Source organism: Opisthocomus hoazin, chromosome 1 (assembly GCF_030867145.1).
Source record: "Opisthocomus hoazin isolate bOpiHoa1 chromosome 1, bOpiHoa1.hap1, whole genome shotgun sequence".
Lineage (NCBI taxonomy): Eukaryota > Metazoa > Chordata > Aves > Opisthocomiformes > Opisthocomidae > Opisthocomus > Opisthocomus hoazin.
Window position 1 is genome coordinate 147,009,824 of NC_134414.1, and position 25,199 is coordinate 147,035,022.

The following is a 25,199-nucleotide window of genomic DNA, read 5'->3' on the forward strand; positions in this document are numbered from 1 at the left end:
GGGACCTGCAAAAGCCCCTGCTGTTTTTGCTGACAAGGTAGCAATGATAAAACAGTACATTATCAAATGTGCATAAAGTCCTATTAGCAAGTCATCTTTCTATTTTATGAGTACCTAAAATAAGGGTCTTAAGATTCACACACAATTAGCCTGACTAGGGGTGACCAGGTTATCAACCCTCTGAAAATCAAGCAGCAGGGCAAGATATAAAAGGCTAATGTAGTAGCTAATTCTTGTCAGTTGAGTCATCGTAATTGTCCACTTACATGTCCTTATCCTACTCCAGTGGCAAGATAAAATACATTCCCTGCTAGCTTAACTTTGCTGTTGAGAACAGAATAGGAAGCTGTGACAACTCACTTTAGCTGTAGCTCACTAAGTAGCTTTAGCTCCATCACACATGGCTACATTGCCAGACCACTGGCTTCGGTGCCTATGCACGTTTTCACATGCCTGCGTCTAAGCTACCATTTTGAAAAATGATGGCTTACGTCTTGGTCTTTTGTGAACTGCCTATTTTTTGCAGTTCTTATTGGAAAAGTGCCTGCATGAAGAAAGAAAAAAAAAATCACACCATAAGGCTCCACGTTTAAAGTCTGTTTACAAATAAGACAACCTTTCTAGTGACCCATCCTATCCCCTCAGCTTGGTTTTCAAGACTCAGAATGGATGCTTCCTCCCTTGTACACCACCTCCGGTAACAGACACTCTGCAGGACAAATGATGCCCTTATGAACACTTGCACATGCGCACAAAGGGACAAATTATTAAGTCCATACTTATGCAAAAATCCCTGTAGATGATGTCTGAAAGAATTCAGCATTGCTGAATTATGCATAGCTTGCTAATGCATTATTATAGTGTCTACCACAGGTCTCCATAGAATACTATTACTTAATTAGTATTAGTTTCTTGTGTGTTCATCTAAAATGCGTTTCTTTAGAACGTTCAACAGAAAGATCCATACCACCTTCTGTTGCTCGGCTATACAGCATGAGCTCTTGTTATTTTTAGAGCATTCCTTTCAATCCGATCCCTATCTGATATGGTGAAAGAGAAGATAAATCAACATGTGTTGCAGGCTCAAAGGCCACAGCTGGAATCCCTGTCAACGGTGGCTCTTGGCTTTAGGCTTCAAACCACACTAAACGCAGGAGGAAGCATGGTCCCCGTCCCCTCCCGTATCGCCAGGCAGAAGCAGTGCTGGGAGACACCAGAGTGCAGGAGCAGTTCAGGCAATTACGTGCTGCTGGAACAGCCATTCCTTTTCCTCTCCAAAGGGGAAGCAGCAGGACGTCCTCCCAAGAGCAGCTAGTGGAACCATAAGGAAGCTTAAGCCCTGTGTTATTAAATTTCATGTTTCTTTACCAAGATCTCATTTTTCTTCTTTAAAACTGTGTACTACGTATTACACTCACGGGCTTTACAGAGTATGACCTATATTAACCTTATTTCATTTTGCAGATAACATTAGCAGAACTGGTTAAGCAGTTTGCCTAATGACACATGACGAGCCAAAGGTAGAAAGAAGAAATCAATCAATGCATCCCAAAACCTAAGCCTAACCTTACTATAATCACTGAGAAAAAATACATCTTTCCTCTCAGCTTATTCACTCGCAATGCTGTTCTCCTTTACAGACTATTCTGTGGGCTGTTTTTTGCCACACCTCTTCGGGTTTTGAGCAAGACTCAAAATAGAAGAGAGATCTGTGCAAAACCCATGGCATCCTCTGGCACGATACCCACGACAAAACAGAAGTGGGCAGCCGTGGCGCATTTTATCCAGTAGCAAGAAGAGTGAACAGGGTCAAAGGAGCAGCAGAAGTAGCATGTGGAGATAGAAGGATGTCAGTTAACATTAAGATGTGGCTGTTCCATCAGCTACCAAAATACCTGAAGAGTAAGGGGGAAGGGAGTGGAAGAACCACAAACAGCTGGTAAAAGCATGGACAGTGTGGAGAGTAGCTGCAGCACCTGCATAAAACCTAGTGGCAGTGCTCCATGGCATGCATGGAGGGGCAGAGCAGCAGACCTGCTCCCTCTCGTTGCCGCCACCGCCATCATCTCCACAATTACACAGCAGCAACCTACAAAAAAGGCAGTCATACCTTTCAACACCTCGTTCTGACACATTGCTGCACAGATAGCGATGGCTGAGTTCTGCAGATTGCCCTCATGTCCAAAAGTCACCATTTCCATAAAACAAGCTAAAGGTTATAAAATAATACACTGTATCTGTAGGGGGATATGGATGTGGCCAGGGGCTAAGAGGGGGATGGCGACGTTCCCTGCCTTGGCAGAGCGTTAGTGTCCCACACACAGCAGCTAAAGGCATGCGGGGTGTTTGAGAAGGAACCACGACCTTCATTCTCATTGCTCTGCCAGTAGCACACAGGTTGCTGCTAAAACAGGTTGTTGCTCCTTTATGGACCAACACAAAGGTTGGCTTCTGCTTTCAGCTTAGATGCAGGCACTCTGGTTCCCAGCACTGAGCCACGTGCTCCTGCTGGGCTGTGTGAAAAAGCAAAATGCCGTGGGAGAAACTAGACGTGATATGAAAATCCCATTAAGCTTCCTTTACAAACACTGAATTGCATTGCATCATTTGCTTGTTCACATTTAAACTAATCTAAACAATGATAAACTATCCTAAACTGTGACATAATTGAAACAGCACGGATCTAGGTCAGGCTTTTTCCCTCTTGGCATTCTTGGTTTTGGATCAATACATCTCAGTCTCTCAAGATGTTGTCCAGTACATGACATATTACAGACTGAGGCTGAAACCCTGATATATCTACCTGTAATAGCATTGCAATTTGGAAGAAAATAATAAATATGCATGACTGCTTAGAATCACAGCACTACATGGCATATTGCATACCACGTTTTAGCAACCACATTTAGCTTTGTGCTTTTTAATGTTGATAGCAACTTTGAAACAAATACGTTAACATTAAAACTCAGGTACGCTTATGTATTGCCTATTAGCTTGTAACAAAATTGCTCAAATTGGAGAAATAGCTGTTTAAAACACATTTGGAAATACTCCGTGCTGAACAAAGCAAGTAGAAAATCAGTCTACTTTATCAAGAAGGTGTCATGAATTTTAAAGATTTTTTAAAAAACCCATACATAATACAGCCAAAATCACGACACTTCAATGTCATTTTGAGTGTTTTTCAACACCCCATGATAAAAGCAGTTTAAGATTCTGTTCTGGCTCTAACCCAGAGAAAGGCAGGATTGATTTTTGAGATTTAAAAGTCATGTCTTAATGCCACAGTCAGAATCTGTCCAGCATCCACCCTCTTTGTGATGCAGAGGACAAACAGTCAGCATCAGCCCCTCTTCCACGCTGCTCCCTACACGTAAGCAGGCAGCTGGTACAGGTGGAGACTTCAGTACAGGGGGGGTTTCCAGTATCAAAGCCGTTTCCCAAGAGCACTTTGTGGCCAGTGTCAAGCTTTCGGCTTTCTCTGAAGAAAATATAAGGTGCCAGATCTCACCAGATGATGTCTGTGATGTCTTTGTTTCCTCCTGGCTTTTATAAATGAGTTGGAAGAGGTTACTTATGGGCTTGCACAGGGGGTTGAATGTTCCACTTTCAGTAACCATGACATTACCAGGAAAATGCTAGGCACTTAGTTTAATTTTTATGATACTTGAAAGTCTTCAATACAATCAACTTACAAACACGTAGATTCTGTCATGGACTTCCTGGGTGCAGGTGCTGGGCATTCTCCTGATGAAACAAATACCCAAAGGGAACACCCTGGAAGGCCTCACCTACACAGAAGGCAGCGCAGTAAAATGGCAAGCTACGGCTCTTTTTACAAGGTACTGATCTTACCTGTAGCTCCTGCTTCCCAGATTTTTTTGCCCCTCAGAGCGTTTCCTTCTTCCCTCCCCACCTCGATAATATGACATCTGGCAAAAGTGCAAAAGCCCGTGTGTGTAGGCTGCAACGGGGGTGAGAACTTGCAGCTACTGACAGATGTTTTTGTCACTGTCAGCAGGGTTGTTTTACAAGGTTTCTAGCTCTTCAGGTAGACTAAATACCAAAAAGCCTGCCAGCCCCCTCCAATAAAAGAAAAAAAAAAATCAGACCAAAAGCCCTGACTGTGCAGCCACACTCTGAGCAAGAGGCACCTCGCTGCTGGAGGTCAAGGAAAAACATACTTCTGGTTTTTTAAAACAACTTTTTTTCCCCCACTGTATTATTGATGATGCTTACATGGCAAAACTAACAATTTTATTTCAAAGGGATGCTTCATGCAGGCATGATGCTGATAAATTCAGCCAGACTTGCTTTTCTGGCATAACAATCTACTGAGGACTGCTTTAAAAAATGAAGGAAATCAAAAAGACCCTTAAGCACTGTCAGAAATAGGCAGCAACTCACAAAAAGGCATTTAATATGCTGTGGCATTGTTTCTCCACCTCCATTTGTCAACAGCCTGTCCACTGATCTGGTCACCGACTGCAATCATGGTGAGCATCTCAAACCAAAAGTACCAACAATCTGATTAAACAACTGCCTGGGTTTTGGTTAAAAATAATTGAAACTGATACAGAAATGCACATTTCATTAGTCCACTGGCAAAATAAGGATGATATTTCAATCTTCAAATCTACATTTTATATATAGGTTTTACATTTTTGAATACCAACACTAAATATATATTATCGTTTTCTATTCTGGCATTTCAGTCTTTTTACTGAAATACCGTGAATGAAAGAATTTGACTATCAAACTCTCTTTGTTTTAGATGTATATATCCTCAGAGGTATTCAGTGGCAAGTTATTAAATGTCACTATTCATTGAGACAGTATATTTTATATTTTTCTTACAGAAAAAAAAAAAATCTATCTAAAGTTTGTAGCTCAGCAATAGCAGTACTGCAGAGCCTGACTTTGATACCAATGGCTTCTTCATCCACACTTACACATTCAGAAATAGAAATGGTCAAGTAAAACACCGCCTGTGTTTTACCGAGTTATCACTTGGCAAACTGCAACGGTAGCAATGGTGTCGACATCACACCTGGAAGCATGACCACCTGCTCTACACCTTTCCTTCTGTCCTTCTCAGCTTCTGACTTGGTAAAAAGTCACAGCACTGTCTCTCTGTTTGAGGTTAGTCCCAAGCATCCTCTATGTGGGTCATACAGAGCATAAGCAAAGATACCCAAGGCTGCACCCCAAAGAAACAGATATTTGACGTGAACAGACTGACCCTAAACTGATGAAAGTAAAGCTTTGCAGGATCCACACTTTCTACTATGACTTCTAACAACATCTAAATTGCTATTCATATTTTCTGTAGTGACTCAAATTATTCAGTGTCAGGAGTGGGATCATCAGATGCGCTACCATGTTTTGTGTTTCAGACATAATCTGAAAAAGAAACATGAAAGTTTAAACATGATCTGTGGCTGGATTTTTTTTTTTTGATGGCAGTCACTTTTAAGTACGTAAATCTTGGCCACGCCACAAGACTAAAAATCAGGAAGTTTAAAAACCTGTCACTTGGCTCTTCTCCCCCCCGTCCCGATAGAGATGCACACATTTTAATAAAGCAGCTGTTTTTCACTGGTACTGAATCACAGCTGAAGTCACAGAGAATTATGTGTTCAGCTTTTCTCTACATCAAATTACATACATAGGTATCTTGTAATTATTTACATGGGAAAACAGTGGTCTGAAGGCGAGTACAGCAGTGTTGCATATCCCTTATCTATCAACTAGTACAGTATTCAATTTGCTAGCCATCTTCTGTAGAGTGCTTTAAGGCCCCCAGACATTAGCCCAAAGCAAAACCTCATTATCTACATTTAATTACTTATCTTTTCAGACTTACAGTGATTCAGATGACTGAATTAAACAAAACAGTTACAAGTAACAGGAGACTGTTGTTAACCAGCAAGCTAAGGCGGCTGTATGTGCATAGAGTTCAGAAGGAAAAGATGATGCTGCACGCTGTTTGCTTCTGCAGTGTGAATTTATAAAGGAGAGTGAAAGTGCAATATCAAGTGAAATAGCAAGAATTAAAAGAATTGAAAACCCAGGAACCAATGGAGTCAAAGACAAATGGAGAATGGATTCAGACCTAAAAAGATAAAATTATTTAACAACTTATTAAAACAGTTCATCATCATAATTAAAATCCAAGTGCCTAGAAAAAAGTGGCACAAGAAAGGTAATTATTTATGAGCAGACTTTAAAAAGCCATTTATTGTGAATTTGGGAGAGAATCAGCCTGAAAGAGTTGGTAGTAAAAAGAAATTGTTTGTTTATTCATAACACTTATTTTGGTCTAGCATACCACTAAGAATCCCCCACATCTGCTCAGGGCAGCTGTAAGTTACATTAGAAAGACTCAGCCAATTTATATCTTTCCTTTTTATTAAAAAATAAACAGACCTTTTTAAATTATTCAGTAGTAAATTAACACAAAAATCGGTGCTGTAGCAACTCACATTTTGTGGAAAGGCATCTGCAAGCTTTGCCTGATCATGATGACCTAAACCTTTCTATGTTTCACTGACTACTTTACTCTTTATGTGATGTCCCACCTAATTTAGCAAATGAAAACGTCAAAAACCTACAAGCCATGCCAGAGTCACGGCCGTGAATAATACAGAATGCATCACTGATACCTCAAATGCCATATTAGTTGCCTCCTTCCAACCTGAATGAATTCTGTTCTTACCTTCCCTTTGCCTTCCACCATTTAAAAATTCCACGCAAATAATCTCAGCTCCTCTCTTGCTTTTGTCTTTCATGAACCAGACATTAGACAATGATCTTAACTGGCAGAACCCTTCTCTGGATTATTTCTGAGTAACAAAATGCAGTGATGTTCGTAATTAATAATTATTTGTTCTCATTTGCAGCATTTTCATACATAGATTGCAAACTGCTCTGCATGTTCCCGTGATTCACTCCAAAACTGTGTTCTCAAGACAGTAAAAAAGGCACAGGAACCCTTCAAACCTAAAGGCTTCTCTCTACCTCTCACACTTTTTTTTACTTACTGTCTTGAATATTTCAGCAGAAAAATATATTACTGTCTTCTTAGGTTTCTCTCCTGCCTTCACTTCTTTCTTCTTAACACAGCCAAGTCGCTGCAAATGAACCCGCCAAGAAGTTGTTCAAATGCACGGCGTAGCTGTTTATTTTACTAACATTTTTTTCTTTTACTTCTAAGCAACAAACCAGCATTTCTGCAGTACACTCTGGAGACAGCTAGTTTAAAGCTGTGAGCTGTAATTCCAACCCAGGCGCTGGAAATGGCATCACTACAATAGCGCAGGGTCCATCCAGCTGAAGTTCCTGCAGGAGCTGCCTTGAAGCTGCCACCGTGCTGCAGCTGGCAACCAAGCAGACTGCTGGGAAGCTGAATTTGCTTACATCCAGAGAAGGTACGCAGTACCCCATTACAAAATAAATGTAACCTGTTACCTATCAACAGCATGTGTATGCTATCTTGTTATCAGAGGACCACCTGAAAATGCTACTTCCTCCTCTTGCTGGGGACCAGAAGTCATGAGAAACATGGCACCCCCTTCCATCACACCCCACCAAGATGCTTTCTCATCTGGGGCTTGGGTTCATTTCAAAGCTCCATTTGTATGTGAGGCTTTGTGTTTCCTTCGAGCTCTCTGCAGTGGGCAGGAAGCTCTTGAAGATATGTGATTCATAATGTTGCATTGCATAATTTAAGTTTCACGAGCTGCCCAGGACATGGAACATTGTCATCTCTTTCCTTTTTGGTCCATTAGTGATGAATTAACAAACCACCTGGATAAACTACATGACTTCACCTCTGAGACATTTGGGATAGGCTGTTAAGTTGGACATTAGATTGGCCGTGTAACTGCAAAGGTGATGGAAGGAAGACTTTTTGCTTAAGAAAAGGTCCTGCCATCATCAAGCAGGAAGTTTTTCTACCTCTTAGATTCAGGGAGAACTCAACTCGAGAAACCAGCTGCAGTTGTACCCTGCACGGAAATCACAAATGCTAGAGGGGTAGAAACATCAAAGATGCAAACGACAATCAGATGTCAGATCTCTGTTGACTTGCCATGAAGACTACGGACTTCGCTGTCATCTTTGTCTTTCAAAATATCCTCTCAAAAGCAGGACTATTACAGGCAGTTCTGGGAAAGCTACTGGCTCTGGTAACTATAAAGTAAGCATGGTCGGAAACTAGAAATTGTCTTATCTGAGAGATGCTGACAATAATTTCAGAAAAGGAATTAAAAATATATATAAATCAGGCATATTTCCCAGGGGCTGAAATTCCAGAGTACAGTATCAAAGAAAGGAATATCTTCCATTCCTTTCAACATCTTCCCAACACAGTCTGCACTTTGGCAACACGAATCAAAGGAGCACAGAAAGCCTGGGAGACAAGCTCTACATAACCCAGGCACCTGCCGTGGAAGTTCAAGTCCCTTGTGCAACTCACCAAAAAACAGTGCAAGCAACCACAGAGGCAAACTGGAAAAAGCCATGGAGCTCTCCTTCCTACCACCACTGAAGTGAGCACATTCCTGAAGAATATTGCTGCATCCTATAGTAATATTCTGATAGAAATATTTTCCTTTTGACAAAGTTTATTATGAAGACCTTTAAAATTCTGGTTAAAAAGCCACATTTATGAGGAAGGAAAAATGTTAAACACCAGCTTTAATGTTTGAGTAGTCAGTCCTGTTTAGCTTGGCGAGGAACGTGTTTATAGCACCCTGAACCCAACAGTTAGCATGGGTATCCAGCCTATTTCTCTGCACTTAATGAAGTAACTCTTTGAAATACAGCACCAGCACCGTTGGGATATGAGCTGTTAGAAGCTAGTGGATGTCTTTATACTGGTCTCAGTGCGTTTTAAGATTCAGTTTATCAGTAAGGAAACTACCCACAACCTCCTTACGACTAACTTCTTGTTTCATACGACTAATTTCTGTCCCACTTTTATGTCTTAATATGTATTTCGCTTATGTTTGTGTTCATCTCTTGTTATGCTTTTTATTTTCCACCGCATTCCTGTTCTTTATGATTAAATGGATTTATTCAAATGAGTGCCCATAGCGTTTGACAATAACCTATTGATGTTCAAGATCACAATTCCTAGCGCATTTTTCCATTCAACATCTCTCTCTTTAGGAGTCTAATTTCACATTTCTGCTGTCATGAGCATATACCTTCAAATTAAATAGGCACAATCACTAGGCTTTGACACCTTAAAAAGCAACCAAAAAATCCCAGGACCTACAACCCTAAAATCATGCTTAGTTTATCTCCACTTCTATATTAAGTTTCTGTTAAGGGACTGGATTTTCTAACTAGTGTTCCTACTTGCAGTCTCTTAAAAGATACTTTAATATTTCATAAGCCGATTTGTATAATTGATAGATATAGTAAATTAAATATTTATTTCTATTTTTCACTGGTTTAGCAGAATTTAACACCTGCTGCTAACACAATAAAAAAACAACCTGAAATAACAGAGAAATAAATAGTACCCTGTACATCTATTGATTTTACATAATATTTCCATGTTTTAAAATTGCATTCTCTCAAACCATTACCTTCAATACCGGAGCTTCACAGATGCAGAGTTTTTTGCTATGAAGCCGTGCTATTTTGATGGCATGTTTGACTAGAACTATTCACTGTGCAACAATTTCTGAGTCTGAAGTGATATGAAACTTTAGAAGTTTTAACTCAAATTCTAACAAATTATTTAACATAGAAACAAGGTTTCATTCATGGGGAAAATTAACGCAACAGGGGTGCTTTCTCACCTCTCTGCATCAGTTGTCCTAAATTGAAAGTATACCATTTAGGTATTTCTTAATTAACATGCTTTGCAAAGATCTTGACTATCAGCACAAGAAAAACACCATTCAGGCATTTAGGATAGTTTGTTAATGGAAGGTTGACCCCTCTCACCAGTACACTACACTGTCAGTACCCGCCTGCTCGCTGTAACCTATTATTTCACCACCGGTTTCAAAGGCTGAAGTGTAAAGAACAGCCACTTTCTCACAGGTCAAGCAGCAGAAATTTGCAGATCTGGATTCAAACCCTTCTTCGAGATCCAGTGACAAGTCTTGGGATTTCTGGGGAGTTACCACGCTCCTGCTACTCTACGATTTCTTGTAGGGGCATACTGCTCAGTCCATTTTGCTCAGTGCAAGGAGAACATCGAAGCACAGCAAAAGAAGCATACGGGAGGCACGGCAAAGCTCTTTCATCTAAAAGAACATTTTGGGTGGAGTGCTATGAAAACAGCTGAAGGGAGGTGACCTCCCTGCTGCTACCGGTAGTGCCAGTCAATCATGCAGCGCACAATGCCATCAGCCTGGAGTACCACGGCAAGGCATGCCAGCTCCCACCTCCACTGTCGCTCCCAGGGCTGGCTGTGCTAATAAATCCAAGTGAGCAGCTCCCACCAGAAAACTTCCAGGCTTTCTTGCTCCATTTCCCAATTTCAGTCCTGACCAAGGGTATTCCATCTTCGTGCACAGGCATGGAGAATTTCTGCCTTCTGAGAGGAACATATTTCTGCTTATATCTTAATTTACTAGATCTCACAGAGATCCTATAAAATGTGGAATGTTAAGTTTACATATGGAAAAACAGAGAAGCTAACAGAGCTGTCAAAGGTGATGATGAGCTAGAAGTAATGCCGCTACCTCAAACAACCCTACCCATCTTCTGGCTTCATGATTTAACTTGCTGTTCTTCTGGTGAGAAGAGCTTGGAAACAGCACTGTTTCTATTTGTTAATGAGGATGGTGTAGAGAGAAAGGCAAGTGGTGGTGTGCATAACATAAAATCAAACAAACAGGTACAGAGCTGACAAATGTCATCTATTTGACATTGCTATTTCTTCTTTGACTTGAGTAAAGAGTATATGTTGTTATTTTCTTATTGCAGTAGAATATCATTAATAGAATAACCCTTTCACAAAATTAGCAAACTGAGTTGCCAGGCATCCTGGTATGACAAATATGAACATCCTGGTATGACAAATATGAAGTGCCCCAGATGACCATCTCCCCTCAGCCACAGCTGTATAAGCTAGTGCACAGTTCAGTAAGCACATAAATAAAGGCATAACAAAATGTGGCATCGCATGCACGTCTGGGTGCCTAGCTTACAAACTGCAAACAGATGAGGTTTTACTGTATACACTCTAATTCTGTTCTCCCTTCACAGACTCTTTCTACCTTTTTTTTTCCCCCCAACATCTCTGCTTCTCTTATGGATTACTTCTGTCCTCTACTTACCCATACAGGATTCTGTAGCTCTTTTGACTCTACTGAAAAGACTTTTCATTAGAGCCTGCCCTAGCGTTTCTCAACCACTTTCCATTCTTTTGCTTCTGATTCCCTTTACACACATTATTTAGTTCCAGACAGTTTTTTAAGTCTCACTTTGCATTGCTTCAAGGTCTGCTTTACTCAGCCCAACATTTTTTTTCTGTTACTACTCTTTGTATGGACTCTCATCAGTAATTCAAACCTGAGGATATTGTGATTGCATTGTCAGAACTTTTTAACTCCAAGCTTATCTACCACGCCTACATTATTTCTAGTCATTAGCTGCAGTACCACTATAAAACTTTTAGGCAATTACTTCATTCAAGGGAGCAGCCTGGTACTGCCTTACCGGACATGCAGCAGCTATCTGCATTTTTATATCACCGGCTTTTTTATTACCCCCCACACTCTGTACCAGAATAAATGAAGTCAGTTGTTCCTGTAGAGACTTCTTTCAGATCCATTGTAAAGACCATCCATCCTTTGATGTAACTCCTAATTCAGAAACACGTTTAGTCCATAATATCACTCAAGATTTTGAGACAGATAGTGTCACTCTGACCCGCCCTGTATCTTGGTTTTCCACAGCCTGTTTTGTGCTTGTTCCTTGCACTTAACTTTCGGTGGTGTTAACCAGAGCTCTGAAGACGCAGAACAACCGCAGACTATGCGGAATGCAGGACATCTGCTGCAGCAAACAGACAGGAAAGCTATCAACCACCAATATAATTCCATAGCATTAATTACTGTCCTGATGAGCCTCTTACAGCAGCCAACTGCAACCACTTCTGTATTTTCAAGACAGTAACCAAGGCTATGTTTCTAAAACGACACACAGCACTGCATCTGCATGATGCAAAGTGCTGAAGTAGTACAAACTCTGCAAGTTCAAATTTATCTAAAAATTCTGAAGGAATGGGCAGATCTTTGGACAAATGAGGTATTGTCTGCATGCATGCAGACAGAAGAGAGCTGACATAAACATAATTTTATGCACTCTCAGTAAACCGACAGAAATTCAGAAATGTGCTCTTGCGCACACTAGATCTAATCTGTACTGCCAGAAGATCACAGCCAAAGAAAACTGGGATTATTCTCTACCATCTGACAATGCAGGTGGGAGAACTCTCGCTGCACTGCGCTTTGTTCTCTGAAGACAAGCAGCCAGACACAAGAGCCCACTGCGTTTCGGCATCCACCTTCCCCAGCCAGCGCGCGCAGCTCGGCCAGGCTGGAACCGCAAGCAATCCCCACCGCACCTTGGGCTCGCTCTGCCTCCCGCCCGGTTGGAGGGAGAAAGGGCTCCGTCACAGTCTGGTGGCCGTCAAAGCCTTAGTCACCGGTCAGCCGCCGAGTCCTCTTATTCACACATTCAGAAGAGTAAGGACTTACTAGTTTGTCCCCAGCCTTATACTGGACCTCCAGATCAGAGCTTAACATCATCTGTCGCCCCAGAAAGCACTCGGAGACAATTCACATCTGTAAAAAGGACCTGCCAGTTTTGACTTGGTCTGCTTTTAGAAGATGACAACCATGCACGCCCCTGATTTCAGATGGACCTTTTACAGGGTAAAGCGTACCCCTTACGGATACACCGTAAATTCAATTCAGTTGGTTGTATTTCAGACATGCAAAACGAGACGCAAACTGAAATCTTGTTTTATGTGTGTTACCAAGCCTCCTCCCTTGGTTTGCCTTTCCATTGGAAGTGCTCTGGGCTCTGATAACTGACTGATTTGGTATCAGATTACAGCTGAAGCTGTAGATACCTAACTGCATCAATACATAATACAACTCACATGCTATTAAGGAGATCCTCGACTTTTGGTTTGAGCGTGGGATTTAAAGCCAGGAACTTACAACTGATCTCAGCTTGACTTTTGACTTGTCTGTTATTATCTTTGTCTCGTACTTCACAGGGCAACTGTAAGATTTATTCTGCTACTGTCAGTATGTGCTTTGAAGACATAAAGTGCTATCTAAGTGCCAAGTACTATTACTTATTCAATAGTCTTGTCTCCTACGTTAGTTGCATTTGTGCAAAGCATGCCTAGCTTTTCAGTCAAATTTTGCTAGTTTGGTTTCCTTTCTTCTCTTTGATTTTTCATGAAACAGTTGCTTGGTAGAAGTTTTGGATCGTGGTGGTCCACATCCAGCAATAGGAAATTAATCTCTTGCACTTAGACAGCTGTTAGCATGTTTACAGCCATACCACCTAACCCTGCTCAGAACAAATCTTTGCAGGACAGTGCTCAAAACAACAGCTATTGGTACCTTAGAATTTGTCCTCCCATTATTCATTCTAAAAACGGATCTGCAGCAATATTAACTACAGTATAAAAACCTTACTTAGAGCTCAGGTAAAAGCTTTGTGTAGCCAGGCATTATTTTGTGATGTTCCAAACCACGTTTCCTGGACTCTCTCTTCTTAATCATTAAACTGTTACATCTTTTCTTAATTCAGGACTAGGCTTTTGTGCAGTGGGATGTTCCAGTCTTCAGGATTTTTGAGGAAACCTCTTCATGCAGTACTGCCATGTCCTGAGTTTTCCTTGGGGGAACCTTGTGGCACTGCCCTCTGCTTTTAGAGACAAAGACTGGGTGCTACAACCCTCAGCTAGCCGCTCTCTGGGTCCAGCACAAGGCCAGCCTGTTCGTGCCTTTAAGTTTTGGTAAGGTTTGCTGTGAATACAGTAAGTGTATATTAACTGGAACCACTCCTGTCAAGCAAGATGAAGCCTGGAAGGATTGATAGGAGGCTCTTCTCTCCAGAGAACTGCAAGACACAGCTTTTCTGCACCAATTGGCTATATTGTTTCGGTTCATTTTGGAATGAACAGCATCACAGCATTTAAAAAAAATCTGCTCACAATTTAATGTGTTTTAATTGCCTACTTCTAGACTATCAGCATCAGCGACCTTCCTGCCTCAGCCATCTTCTGCTACTTTTTGCAGGGTTTTCTGTGCTAGAGACTCTAGAAGTTAGTTTGGTTTAGCACTAACTCATTCCCTTTCTAAATTCAATTTTTACATTAGTCAGTATCTCAACTTAGAATTTCTTTGACTAACTGCTTAATGACCTATGGAAAAATTGGTTTAAATACATACATTAGGTAGAGCTGCAGCACAATATACCTCACGCCTTCCTGATCTTTCCACAGGTACTTGTTTAGATATATATAATGAAAACAAATACCTTTCACATGTCACTGCTGCATTTCCCTTAGGTTCCCAAAGAGCAATGTAAAAGGAGCTGTACTATCAAGACCACCTTTCACAGTCAAAATGACACAGATGAAGTTGTCACTTTTAAAGTACATTTACTTAATCACTTCCTTGACCTCTCCCCCCATCTGCATATCTTAATTAATGTGAATTGTTACTCAACACAGTAAAGATTTTGTAATAAGGTTATATGGTTTAAATGTGATTTTTTAAAAAAAAAAAAGGGACAAGCACAAACTGAAGCACAGGAAGTCCCAACTGAACATGAGGAAGAACTTCTTCCCTCTGAGGGTGACGGAGCACTGGAACAGGCTGCCCAGGGAGGCTGTGGGTTCTCCCTCTCTGGAGATATTGCAGACCCGCCTGGACAAGGTCCTGTGCAGCCCGCTGTAGGCGACCCTGCTTTGGCAGGAGGATTGGACTAGATGACCCACAGAGGTCCCTTCCAACCCCGAACATTCTGTGATTCTGTGATTCTGTGAAATGTAGGTGACTTACACAAGTATACACCAGACAGTGAGAACCACTAATTAGTTTGCTCTACTCATTGCCTGGAAGCTGTCTGCTAGAGGCAAAGATGCAGTCAGTTTCCTTGAGAAGCTCATGTCCTCAAACCACCATCAAGACTTAAAGAAGCTCAAAAAATGTCAGTGGATGTTATAAACCAATGACCAAAAAATCCCTGATTCAACGCTAAGATTTTCTCTTGGTCAGCTTTCTGAAAACAATGTGCTCCTTTGGTAATGACACAGAGCCACGGACGTGCAATCCTACCTGCCATTCTGTCCTCCTCAGCACTGCAAGGATTATTCTTGCCAACTGAGTCACTGTCCTTAGAGGGCTGTCAGCCTCTTTCACTCAGAAATAGGTTCTTAAATATTCCAGAAGAATTTATCACATGTCAGTCAAGTCTGTAAAGGTGCAGTTGAAAGAATTTAAAAGAACTGGGTGCCTGCTCCCATTCTGATGTATTTCTCCTTAGGTGCTGTACTGGAAAAGGAAGAAAAAGTAGTGATGGCAGTTTGGAGATACGATTCCAGACACAGGAAGAGCCAAGAGCCACCGCTTCAAATAGCAGCATACCTCACTGTGAAGCAACACTTTTGCCCACGTTTTTGCAGGTGCAAGCATTAACATCTTGCACGCAGGCGCGTGGTGCAAAGCACCCTTTCTACGACTGGCCTCCACCTCCAGTGCGCTGCTGGGACCTGCACGTCTGTCTCACGGGGCTCAGCCTCACGTGCAGCGAACGGCTGCTGTGACTGCGCTGAGCCCTGCAAGGGCTCCGATTCGGAGGACAGCCGCTTGCCCATGGAAGTGTCCTATGCAATCTGCTTTAAACATAAAAGTGGATGGGCACACCACCCCAGTCCGAGCGCAGCCCTTAGCATTCTTGTAAAACCCCAGCCAACGCGGAGGCGCACGTTTTTGGACCTTTTACATCCCTTTTCAAGCCAGCTGTCTGTGCAGCTGGCCTCACGTCCAGTGACTCAGCCCCCGCCTGCTCGCTGAACCAGACCAATGTAAGACGCTGTGGCTCCCAGCACACACCGATAATTCCTCAAGCCAGCACAAGGAAGACTGCATACAAATTCTGGAAACTCATTTGGGAGAGGAGACATCTGGGTTGTATTCCCTGCTCGGTTGACTGCTTTGTGCAAAGCAGAACAACTTTATCAGGAGGGACTGAGATCCTTAACAGCAAACACACCGTAAAATTGACCTCTGTGTGGGAGAAGAACCTCAGAGAGTCCAAGTCCCAGACACCCCAGGCAAGCTTTGTAACCACGGAGCTACTGATGAATCAGCATCGTGTTACTCTCTCGGCCTTCTGAGTCTCACAAATGAGGCACATGGGAAATACATATATTTCTCACACACGTTGCAACACATCTATTGGCTTTTTGCTTCAGGACGTGGGAGAACGTGTGCATGCTCAGCAAGGGCAACATAAACATCTGTAAGTCTAGGATTTTGTGCTCCCTACATGACAGGTCTACGTTAAGCACAGCGAAGTGAAAACAGCTGAAGGACTCCTCACCATGTCCTCAGCTGCACTGATACAACTGCATGCAAGGCAAGGCTGTACACCAGATTACTGAGGCTGTGACCATTTAAAAAAATAGCAAAACATTGCCAACCAATCATAACAAAACACACAGCAAACTAGTCAACCCTTTTCTGGAGTAATTTTCAACTGTATTACTTCGACAGCTCAGCTTACAATGCAGCGTGACGAACACTTGTAACAGCACAGCTGAAGGAGCAGTGAATTTTGGTGTAAGGGACAGGAGCAATTGGCCAGCGGCAGCAAAAACTTCTAAAGCCAGTTTTGCTGTTGAGTCCACTATACTCTGTAACTAATTTCCCCATACAAAACTAATCACTAGGGACAAGTTTATCAGAGTTGTTGCTTTTTTATCTTCAGATAAAAGTTGCCAGAGCTTGACATATCCACAAGAATATCTGCTTTTTTTCTTTCTTTCTTTTAAATCACGGCATCAGTTGAAAAAAAATATATGGATACTAAGGCTAGAATTTAAAACTACTGCACCAAACTACTTGCTCCTCAAAATGCTACAAATACACAAAGCAAATAAAATTCAACTGGAATTTGAGGGTCTCAGCAGTTCTGATAAGTCAAGAGTCTGAAAATCTGGCCCTCAATACATGTACATAGGGCACCAATAAATTCTTATTTTTACACTTATCGACAAAGAAAAAGCAAGAGACTGAAATAAGGAAATTACTGCATATATTCAGATGGATAAGCATCTTGTAAAATTAATAACCATGCAGGGAAAATCATTAACAATAGAGCCATCTGCTGTATTTCAAAAAAACTACACCAGCAAAAAAATCTGAAAATGTTAAAATGCTTTTACAACCTGAATTTTTCACTACTGCATGTTAAAAAAGTGATCATAATAATTAGTACATCAGTTTAAATGACAGGAAATGTGTATTTCTTACATCTTTTCTAATTAAAAACAGTATTTACTGGCATAACACTGATCCTTTGTATCTAATAATACTAATTGACATTGTTTCTGAGCATGTAAAAAGCCTGAACTGCTTCCCATTACATTTGAAGTACATAAGCGTAGTGTTGTGTACGGAGACAATGAGGTCAGCAGCAAGTTGAAAATTTATTTAATTACTGACAAGACACTTGGATGATTTTTTTCTTAGTCTAAAATAAGAAGAAATTCCAGGTCTGAGGAACTTACAGTTGAAAAAAAAAAATCAACACAAAACCAAGGGAAAGTTTACAAGACAGACTAACCCAAGAAGTTCTTAGTATATCTTTACGCTTCTCTCTGTCAATGTACTTGAAGAGCCCTTTTTCAAGCATGGTAGAAGAAGCAGGTGTCTAGAACAGAGTTCAAAGAGCATCACCTTATCAGCACATTCCCAGTTTTGCATCTTAAAGACAGCACCAAACACAGCCCTAAAATCCTGTTTAACTGGGGAAATTGCACCAGTGCAGACCCAAAGCTGCCGAGAGAATATACTGCTGTAAATCTGGGCTCAGATGGGTGCTTCTGTACACGCAGTCTGCAACGGCTATTGCTCTGCCAAGAAGTAATACCTACTAACTATACATAGCCCTTAAAAATTCCATCCTGCTCATGGGAATGAGTTTCTTAGCTGAAAGGTTCAGAATAAGAGACAGACAGACTTCTAAACATCAGGTCAGATGTAATCAAGTTTTCAAAAACAGGGAAGACTGAAGACCTCCTGCAACGCCAGTTAATCGCCGGTAGCAAGTGACGCTGCTTTCGAGCGTGCCAGTTAAAACCAGTTATAGCCCAGCCCGACCCAGTGCCTGCTGGAGCGCGCAGTATCCTTCCCCTCGCTGCGTTTCCAGTACAGTTGGTTTTCCGAACCGCACTTTCACAGAGGTGGTCAGAAGCAGTGATTGCAAACCAGAAACGAGAGCTCTCAGAGCGAACCTTTCCAGGGAAGTTCCCTCTGCATTTAAAGTCAGCTTAGGAGCCATCCACCTACACCACGCCTGCAGCTCACCACAACTGCCTGGATGATACGTGTATCTGCCCCAAATGTATCCATCCTTCACAACCAATATTACTTGTTCTTAGCAGTTTTAAGTGTTGTTTAACATTTCGATGCAGTATTTGTAGGTTATACAAAACAAGTGACACTTCATTACTACACCTGCAACTCCAGTAATTGCTGCATAACAGTTTTTTCTACCATCGGCAAGACTACACTTCCACGACGAGAATTTTTTAAGCTTCATAAATAATATAGCAAAGACATTCTTAGCTTAAAAAGAAAACCACATATATTTACCTGCCATCATAGCTATCATACTGGCTTTGTAGACATTAGCAAGGGACCCCAGTTCACCTGTTGCCAAGATTGTTTTCATGTGAGCTTCTCCACAGGCCTCACGGCACTGACGGATCTCCTCGTAGAGACCTGTGGATAAAAGCATGCGGAAAATGATCAAAGCTGCCTGAGAGACATTTTCAAGTATGGCTGTAATTTCCACTTCTGAGTTAATTTCCAATCTTATAATTAGTCATAGCACTCAAGAACTTAAGTTTTGTAAGTTCAATAAATTACATGACCGGAGGTAATTAACAATGCCACACAGTTTCAGACTTAACTTAATAGCTATTAATGTCGGTTCTCTAAAAACTAAGAATGTGCACAGTATGCCAAACACTCATGAATATATCAGGAGTAAAAAATGCTATGCTAGCCAAGATTGATTTCAGAACGGCTTTTTCAGCAATAAATACGGCAGTGCATTGAATCAGTACTCAGGAACAGTTCTGTTCTCCTGTCCACATCGCATCACCACCCACTCCGTCCCCTTCAGCCACATTTTCCAAAGGGTTCAGCCTAACAGACACCAAAGGTGTGACCAAGCTGTCAAATTACAATTATTAGTGCCCCCTGAGATACCATGACATATCCCCCTTGGCTTCCAGCTGCCAGTCCTGGAGACTCCAAATCTCCCTTCAGCCTCCTACCATTCCCCCTAGCACCATGGGACCATCTCAGGAAGTCTGATTATGGAGCTCGATGTCTGTGTTTAGGCATCTGAGTGCCACTTTAAGCTTCTTGAAAATAAGAATTTCCTGAAAGAAATCAGTGCAGTCGGCTAACATCGCTGGTGAGAAGAGACTGAAGCCTGGGATCATGCTTCAAGGACCAGCAAACCCGCACGGATCTGTGTTTACAAACCACCTCAAGTTGCTGCATCACCCACAAGGTTACCTTGGACCATCCTGTGCCATGACCTCAAATGGCCCCGGCAAAGGTGCAGGAAGCACCGCAGCAGGAGGGCCAGCAGGACAACATCTGTCTCGCACGCCGTGGAGCCACAGCTCCCAGGGCAGAGCTGGACCCTCTCTGATGCCCACGCTTGTCGAGGAAGCCGGCTGGAGGTCAGGAAGGAGGTTTATCAGGAACCACCATCATACACACAAACACTGCCACAGACAGCAGGACTGACCTACATGAAGTCCAGAAATAAAGCAGACTATTATCTCTGTACCTTCACACCACTTGGGAAAACGAAAAGCAAACCCTGTCCTGGAGTTGTCCCTCCCCACAGAGAGCTCCACCGCCTTTGGAGGACCTCTTGCTATCAGTTTGTCTTCTAGCCTACAGCTCTCCTCAGCTCTCCTCTCCAAGCAGCCAACGCATCCCCGAGATGAATCAGCAGACACCCCCTGGCCCACCGCTTCCCAACCAGCAGCCATGCGACCAGCTGGCCACCGGCTGCAGCCGGGGAGGAGCAGGGACAAGGAGGACAGACCAGCATCTGGCTGCTCACAGACATTGTCCTGAGCAGACCACCCCCTCACAAACTCCTGCTTTCGAATTTGCAATGTGTCGTGGCCAGAGGCATGCTTGACTTTCTAACAGCTCTCTACTTTCACAGACGCAGTAAGGACTGGAATAAATTTGGACATAACCGACGGTAAAAAGGCTAGAACTTGTGGACCTGGCCAGGTGACGCGACACGGGGAGCACAGGGAAACCCTCGCACCCTTTTTGGTAAAATTCAGCAGTGCTCCCACAAAACTTTAAACATAGGGAGACTAAAAGAGCTAGAAATTCTCGAAACACAGCTGTTAGAAACTAGCCACCTGGGGATGTTTACGACTCCTCCAGCGCAGAGAAAAAAGCAGCTCTTTTGTAGTGTACAGCCACCATTTACAGAATTCAAATTAAGCAAAAAAGACGCAAAATAAGCAAACAGGACTCATGGCAAGAGAGACCTTCTCACAAATCGTACTCAAACTTCAAACACATAATCGGAAAGTTCTTTTTGCAAAGCTAAAATAGAGCTTTTAACAAATCTTTCTTGCTAAAAAAAAGTCCAGGCTATGGCTACGAAGACTATATTTTTTCAGCCGTACTAGCTCTCTTTTCCCCTCAAGCGAGCCGTGGAAACACACAGCCGGGTTGGCCAGCCGCTGTGCGGCCGGCCCTGCCCTCCACCCGCGGTGCTGCCCCGTCCTATTGATGCCACCGGCACACCGGGGCTGGGACGGTCCTCTGAGACGCACTGCACACGTTAGTAGACAACTGGCTAATGCACTTAGCAAGTCCCTTTATAGGCACCAGGCTTCACCTTGTTTCTTACTGTGTACCAAAGGTGTGAATTAATCAGTGCTAGCACGCAGTCTAACATGTTTTATTGATCAATTGATGATACTCCAGAAACCTACATCAAATCGGGACTCGGAAAGGAAATACAGAGAATGTGTGCTATTTTCTTGTGCATTTGATAACACTGTTCATGTCAGATTCAAATGCAGTCTCTTTTTGTGGAGTGACTCATTCCTGAAGCTTTTGGAAAGCCAGAGAAAGCAGCTTTCATGTTCTTCTGGTTTCGGTAACAAGAAGAAAAGATTCGTGTTTTCTCTACCTTTAAGATACATCGCCGAAAATGTCCAAACAAAATCAACAAAATGTACATTTAGATTGGAATCTATGAGAAGAAATTATATCCTGATAGCTGCTGTTCACTGGATTTATTACCACAGCTACAGCATCCCCCCTGTTGCTGGGAGGTACTTTTACATGCAATTAGTGCCAAGATCATTTGAATAGTCTCACTATCTGACAGCACGCATCAACCCATGGACAGGAACAACTGAGGATCTTCAATCATCCATGTCTATCAGGTTAGCTGAGGTGGTGGAAAAGTGGGCATACTTTAATGGGGCATTATTAATGTAGGTAATAAATACTGCTCTTTATTCAGAGACTAATTATTGCAGACAATAGCTGGCATTCATAGGACATTCTCAACCCTACAGTAAAAGCACAAACAGAAATGCAACTACCTTTGGGACAGAGAAAATTAACCAGAGCACCCAGTCCCAGTGCAAGCAGGAACTGCTTTCATACAGAGCAAGTGCAAAAACTCCTACTCCTTTCAAAGACAGAAGTTTCAGTACTCAGATTTAAATCAAGGCACAAAAAACTTGATTATCCTGAAACTTCCTGGCAAATGTCGAAAGTGTGGGTGGAGTTAATCACACTTGAGAATGCACTCAGTGTTTCAAGGGGTCCTGGGCTTCTTCTGCGACAGTCTGTGATGCCAAAAAGTCCATCGCTCAACTACTCAGTTCCATCAGAGTACAGAGACAGAGCTGGACACTGCAGTCCTGGGAATATCTTGCGACCTGCGCAGAACACCAGTAACTGACACAGCAGGTAGAGCCTCTCTGGTTAGCAGTTGTGGCACAAAGATTTTGGGAAAAACCCCCATCACAGAAAAGGTTGCAGGCATATTCATAGAATCATAGCCTGGTTTGGGCTGGAAGCGACCTTAAAGATCATCTGGTTCCAACCTCCCTGCCATGAGTAGGGACATCTTCCACGAGACCAGGTTGCTCAGAGCTCCGTCCAGCCTGGCCTTGAACACTGCCAGGGAGGGGGCAGCCACAGCTTCTCTGGGCAGCCTGTGCCAGTGCCTCACCACCCTCATGGTGAAGAATTTCTTCCTAATATCTAATCTAAATCTACCCTCTTTTGGTTTAAAGACATCACCCCTTGTCCTGTCACTACAGGCCCTGCTCAAAGACCTGTCCCCATCTTTCTTATAAGCCCCCTTCAGGTACTGGAAGGCTGCTCTAAGGTCACCCCGGAGCCTTCTTTTCTCCAGGCTGAACAGCCCCAACTCTCTCAGTCTGTCCTCCTAGGAAAGGTGTTCCCGCCCTCTGATCATCTTTGTGGCCCTCCTCTGGACCCGCTCCAACAGGTCCATGTCTCTCCCGTGCTGAGGGCTCCATATTTTCAACTCGGAGCTAAGACCACCATGAAGAGGTTGCAAGAGGTTCACCCAACTGCTAAAAACAAGGAAAAGAAAATCAAGACCTCTCAAAGTAAATGGCCAGTACTGTGTAGCACCTTGAATGCAGCACCAGTGCTATCCATTCTAAAAGAATTCTAAGTCTTAAGCCAGAGGAAAATAAAAAAAAAAACCCACAAAAACAAGCAAACCAAAGCAAGCCAATCTATATAAAATATATCTGAAGCTAGATGCTCACTGACGTAGTCTGTAGTAGATCTATTGCCTTAGCTGTTGGATGTGACATAAGAACTCTTCTACTTTGCACCCACTTACTTGGGATACCTTACTGTTTTCATGAACTTTAGATGTGCTTTTATTGGATGCAATTATAGAAGACAGAAAAATTCATATTTTCTAGGAAAAAAATACTTTTGTGGCTGTGGTTTTAATTTCACTGTCATAAAAAATAAGTGTTGGAACACATATTTTTAAAGTTTTCCTAAAATTCTAACTATTTAGTAAATTATATTGATTTTCAGTAGCTATTAAATACACCAAGGGAAATGTTCCTCGCCCTACACACCTGTTAAGCAAACACCCCTGACAATTAATGATGGCTATAATCTGCCCTAGACTGTCTAGAGGGCCTTTTGCTTTGGTCTAATACATTTGTCCTAAAAATCACAAAATAAAGGGGATAATCCGTATCTTCTACACAGGAAATGAAAATGAGGGGGAAAAAATGAAAAACATGAAGGGGAAAAAAATAGAGCTTAAATTTTTATGGAACAGCTTTTTTCAAAAAATGTGATGATAAAAACACTTTTTCTTTTTTTTTTTTTTTTTTCTAAATTCAGCTTATTTGCTGTTTTTATCTAGTCAGTCACATTGACTGATGTTAAGGGTAGAAACTGAGATGAGGAGGGAAGATGTTTCGACTTCTGTTAGACCAAAAGATCAAGGTAATCATTATGGGAAACTGGAAAATGAGCTGGAATCCCTTCTGTCTTGCACATTAATGGCAGGTTTGTTAACAAAATGACAAGCACAAGGCTATCAGCACAACACGACTCTTTCAGTTCTGCTCTCAGCCACATATGGGCAACTCCAGGCTCCAGCGATTCACATGAAACTGAAAACAGCTCTTGGCTGCAGGAGTCCGCGCTGCTGCTGACAATGAAAGACAGAAACTGTGCAACAAGATCCCAAGTCAGCTTGCACATCTAGAAAACGGTAAATCCAACTATAGTATTTCTGAATAACATGTGGAGTCTGTTCCAAGTCTCTGGAGCAGGGAGTGTATTTTCTCCGCACTGTTTATAAAGAACGTAGCACAAAGGGGGGGCCTCAATCCCTGAAAAAAGCCTCCAAACTCACAGTTGAATAATTATTAACAGAATGGAAAGGCAGCTTTAATAATGAGGTTATACATAATGTATTTCATGGATGCAGCCACGTTCAAACTTCATAGAGTATACTTGGTATTTTCCCATTTCCTGTAGGAAAATTCAACTGACATAGAGCAAACGACGGGTTAACAATATTTCTGAAGCCACTGACAGTGTAGTATGTCCAGGTGTTTGCTAAAAGCTGTGGAACTAGAATTAACATTACAGCAACGCAGCCAGCTTCAGAAGGTACAGCAACTCCAACATATTCATTGGTAACAGGAAAAAAAAAAGAAAAATAAATAAATCCAATTTCTTTCATCAATTTGTTGGTCATCTCCATCACTCTTTACATACAGGCCCCACATTCTGTGTCTAAGGACAGTATCTAAATTGTGATTTTTAAACTTAATCCATACTTTCTCAAGTGATACAAGACAATGGTTGAGTAAACTATTGTAAAGTAGTATTGCTTTAAAAGCCAATAGGTTGTAAAAGGTATAAAAGTTCCTAAACTTAAATCTCATTAATTTTATTTTCCAACGTAAATTAGGTGTCCAATAAAGCTGCTTTCACGTTCAGCACTATTAAAAAGATCTTAACAATTACTTCATAAAGCTCTAGAAAATATATTCTGAGTGTCATAAAGAGCTCCAACAGTATTTAAGAACTGCTTTAAAATAACTTGACATAATTGGACATACACTAAAATATTTAATAGCCAAATAAGCCTTTGAAACAAATCACAAAGCAACACTATTCCATCATGGTGACCCCAACTATTGCACAGGCTAGAAGCTAAAAATACATGAACAGTAAGATAAAGCACCCTACTGCATACATATTTTTGTCAGTAAGTCCTGAAGTTGTGAAGACAGGCAGCACGAGAAAATAGCAATATAAATATATTAGTGCTATAAGCATAAGCAGAGGTTCTATCATAACTACAAGGCAGCT

The 25,199-nt window shown here is 41.9% G+C and overlaps 1 protein-coding gene across 15 annotated transcripts in view; it reads right to left on the reverse strand.

The window, feature by feature from the left end:
- Positions 1-25,199, reverse strand: part of DERA (deoxyribose-phosphate aldolase) — a 76,651-nt gene that overhangs the window by 32,192 nt on the left and 19,260 nt on the right. For all 15 annotated transcript variants that reach the window (XR_012765947.1, XR_012765941.1, XR_012765939.1 and 12 more), the window contains exon 6: positions 18,882-19,010. Coding sequence is in view for 5 of the 15 variants with exons in the window: in XM_075440490.1 (XP_075296605.1) it covers positions 18,882-19,010 (129 nt within the window). In the remaining 10 variants the exon portion in view is untranslated. The remainder of the gene's footprint in view (positions 1-18,881; positions 19,011-25,199) is intronic.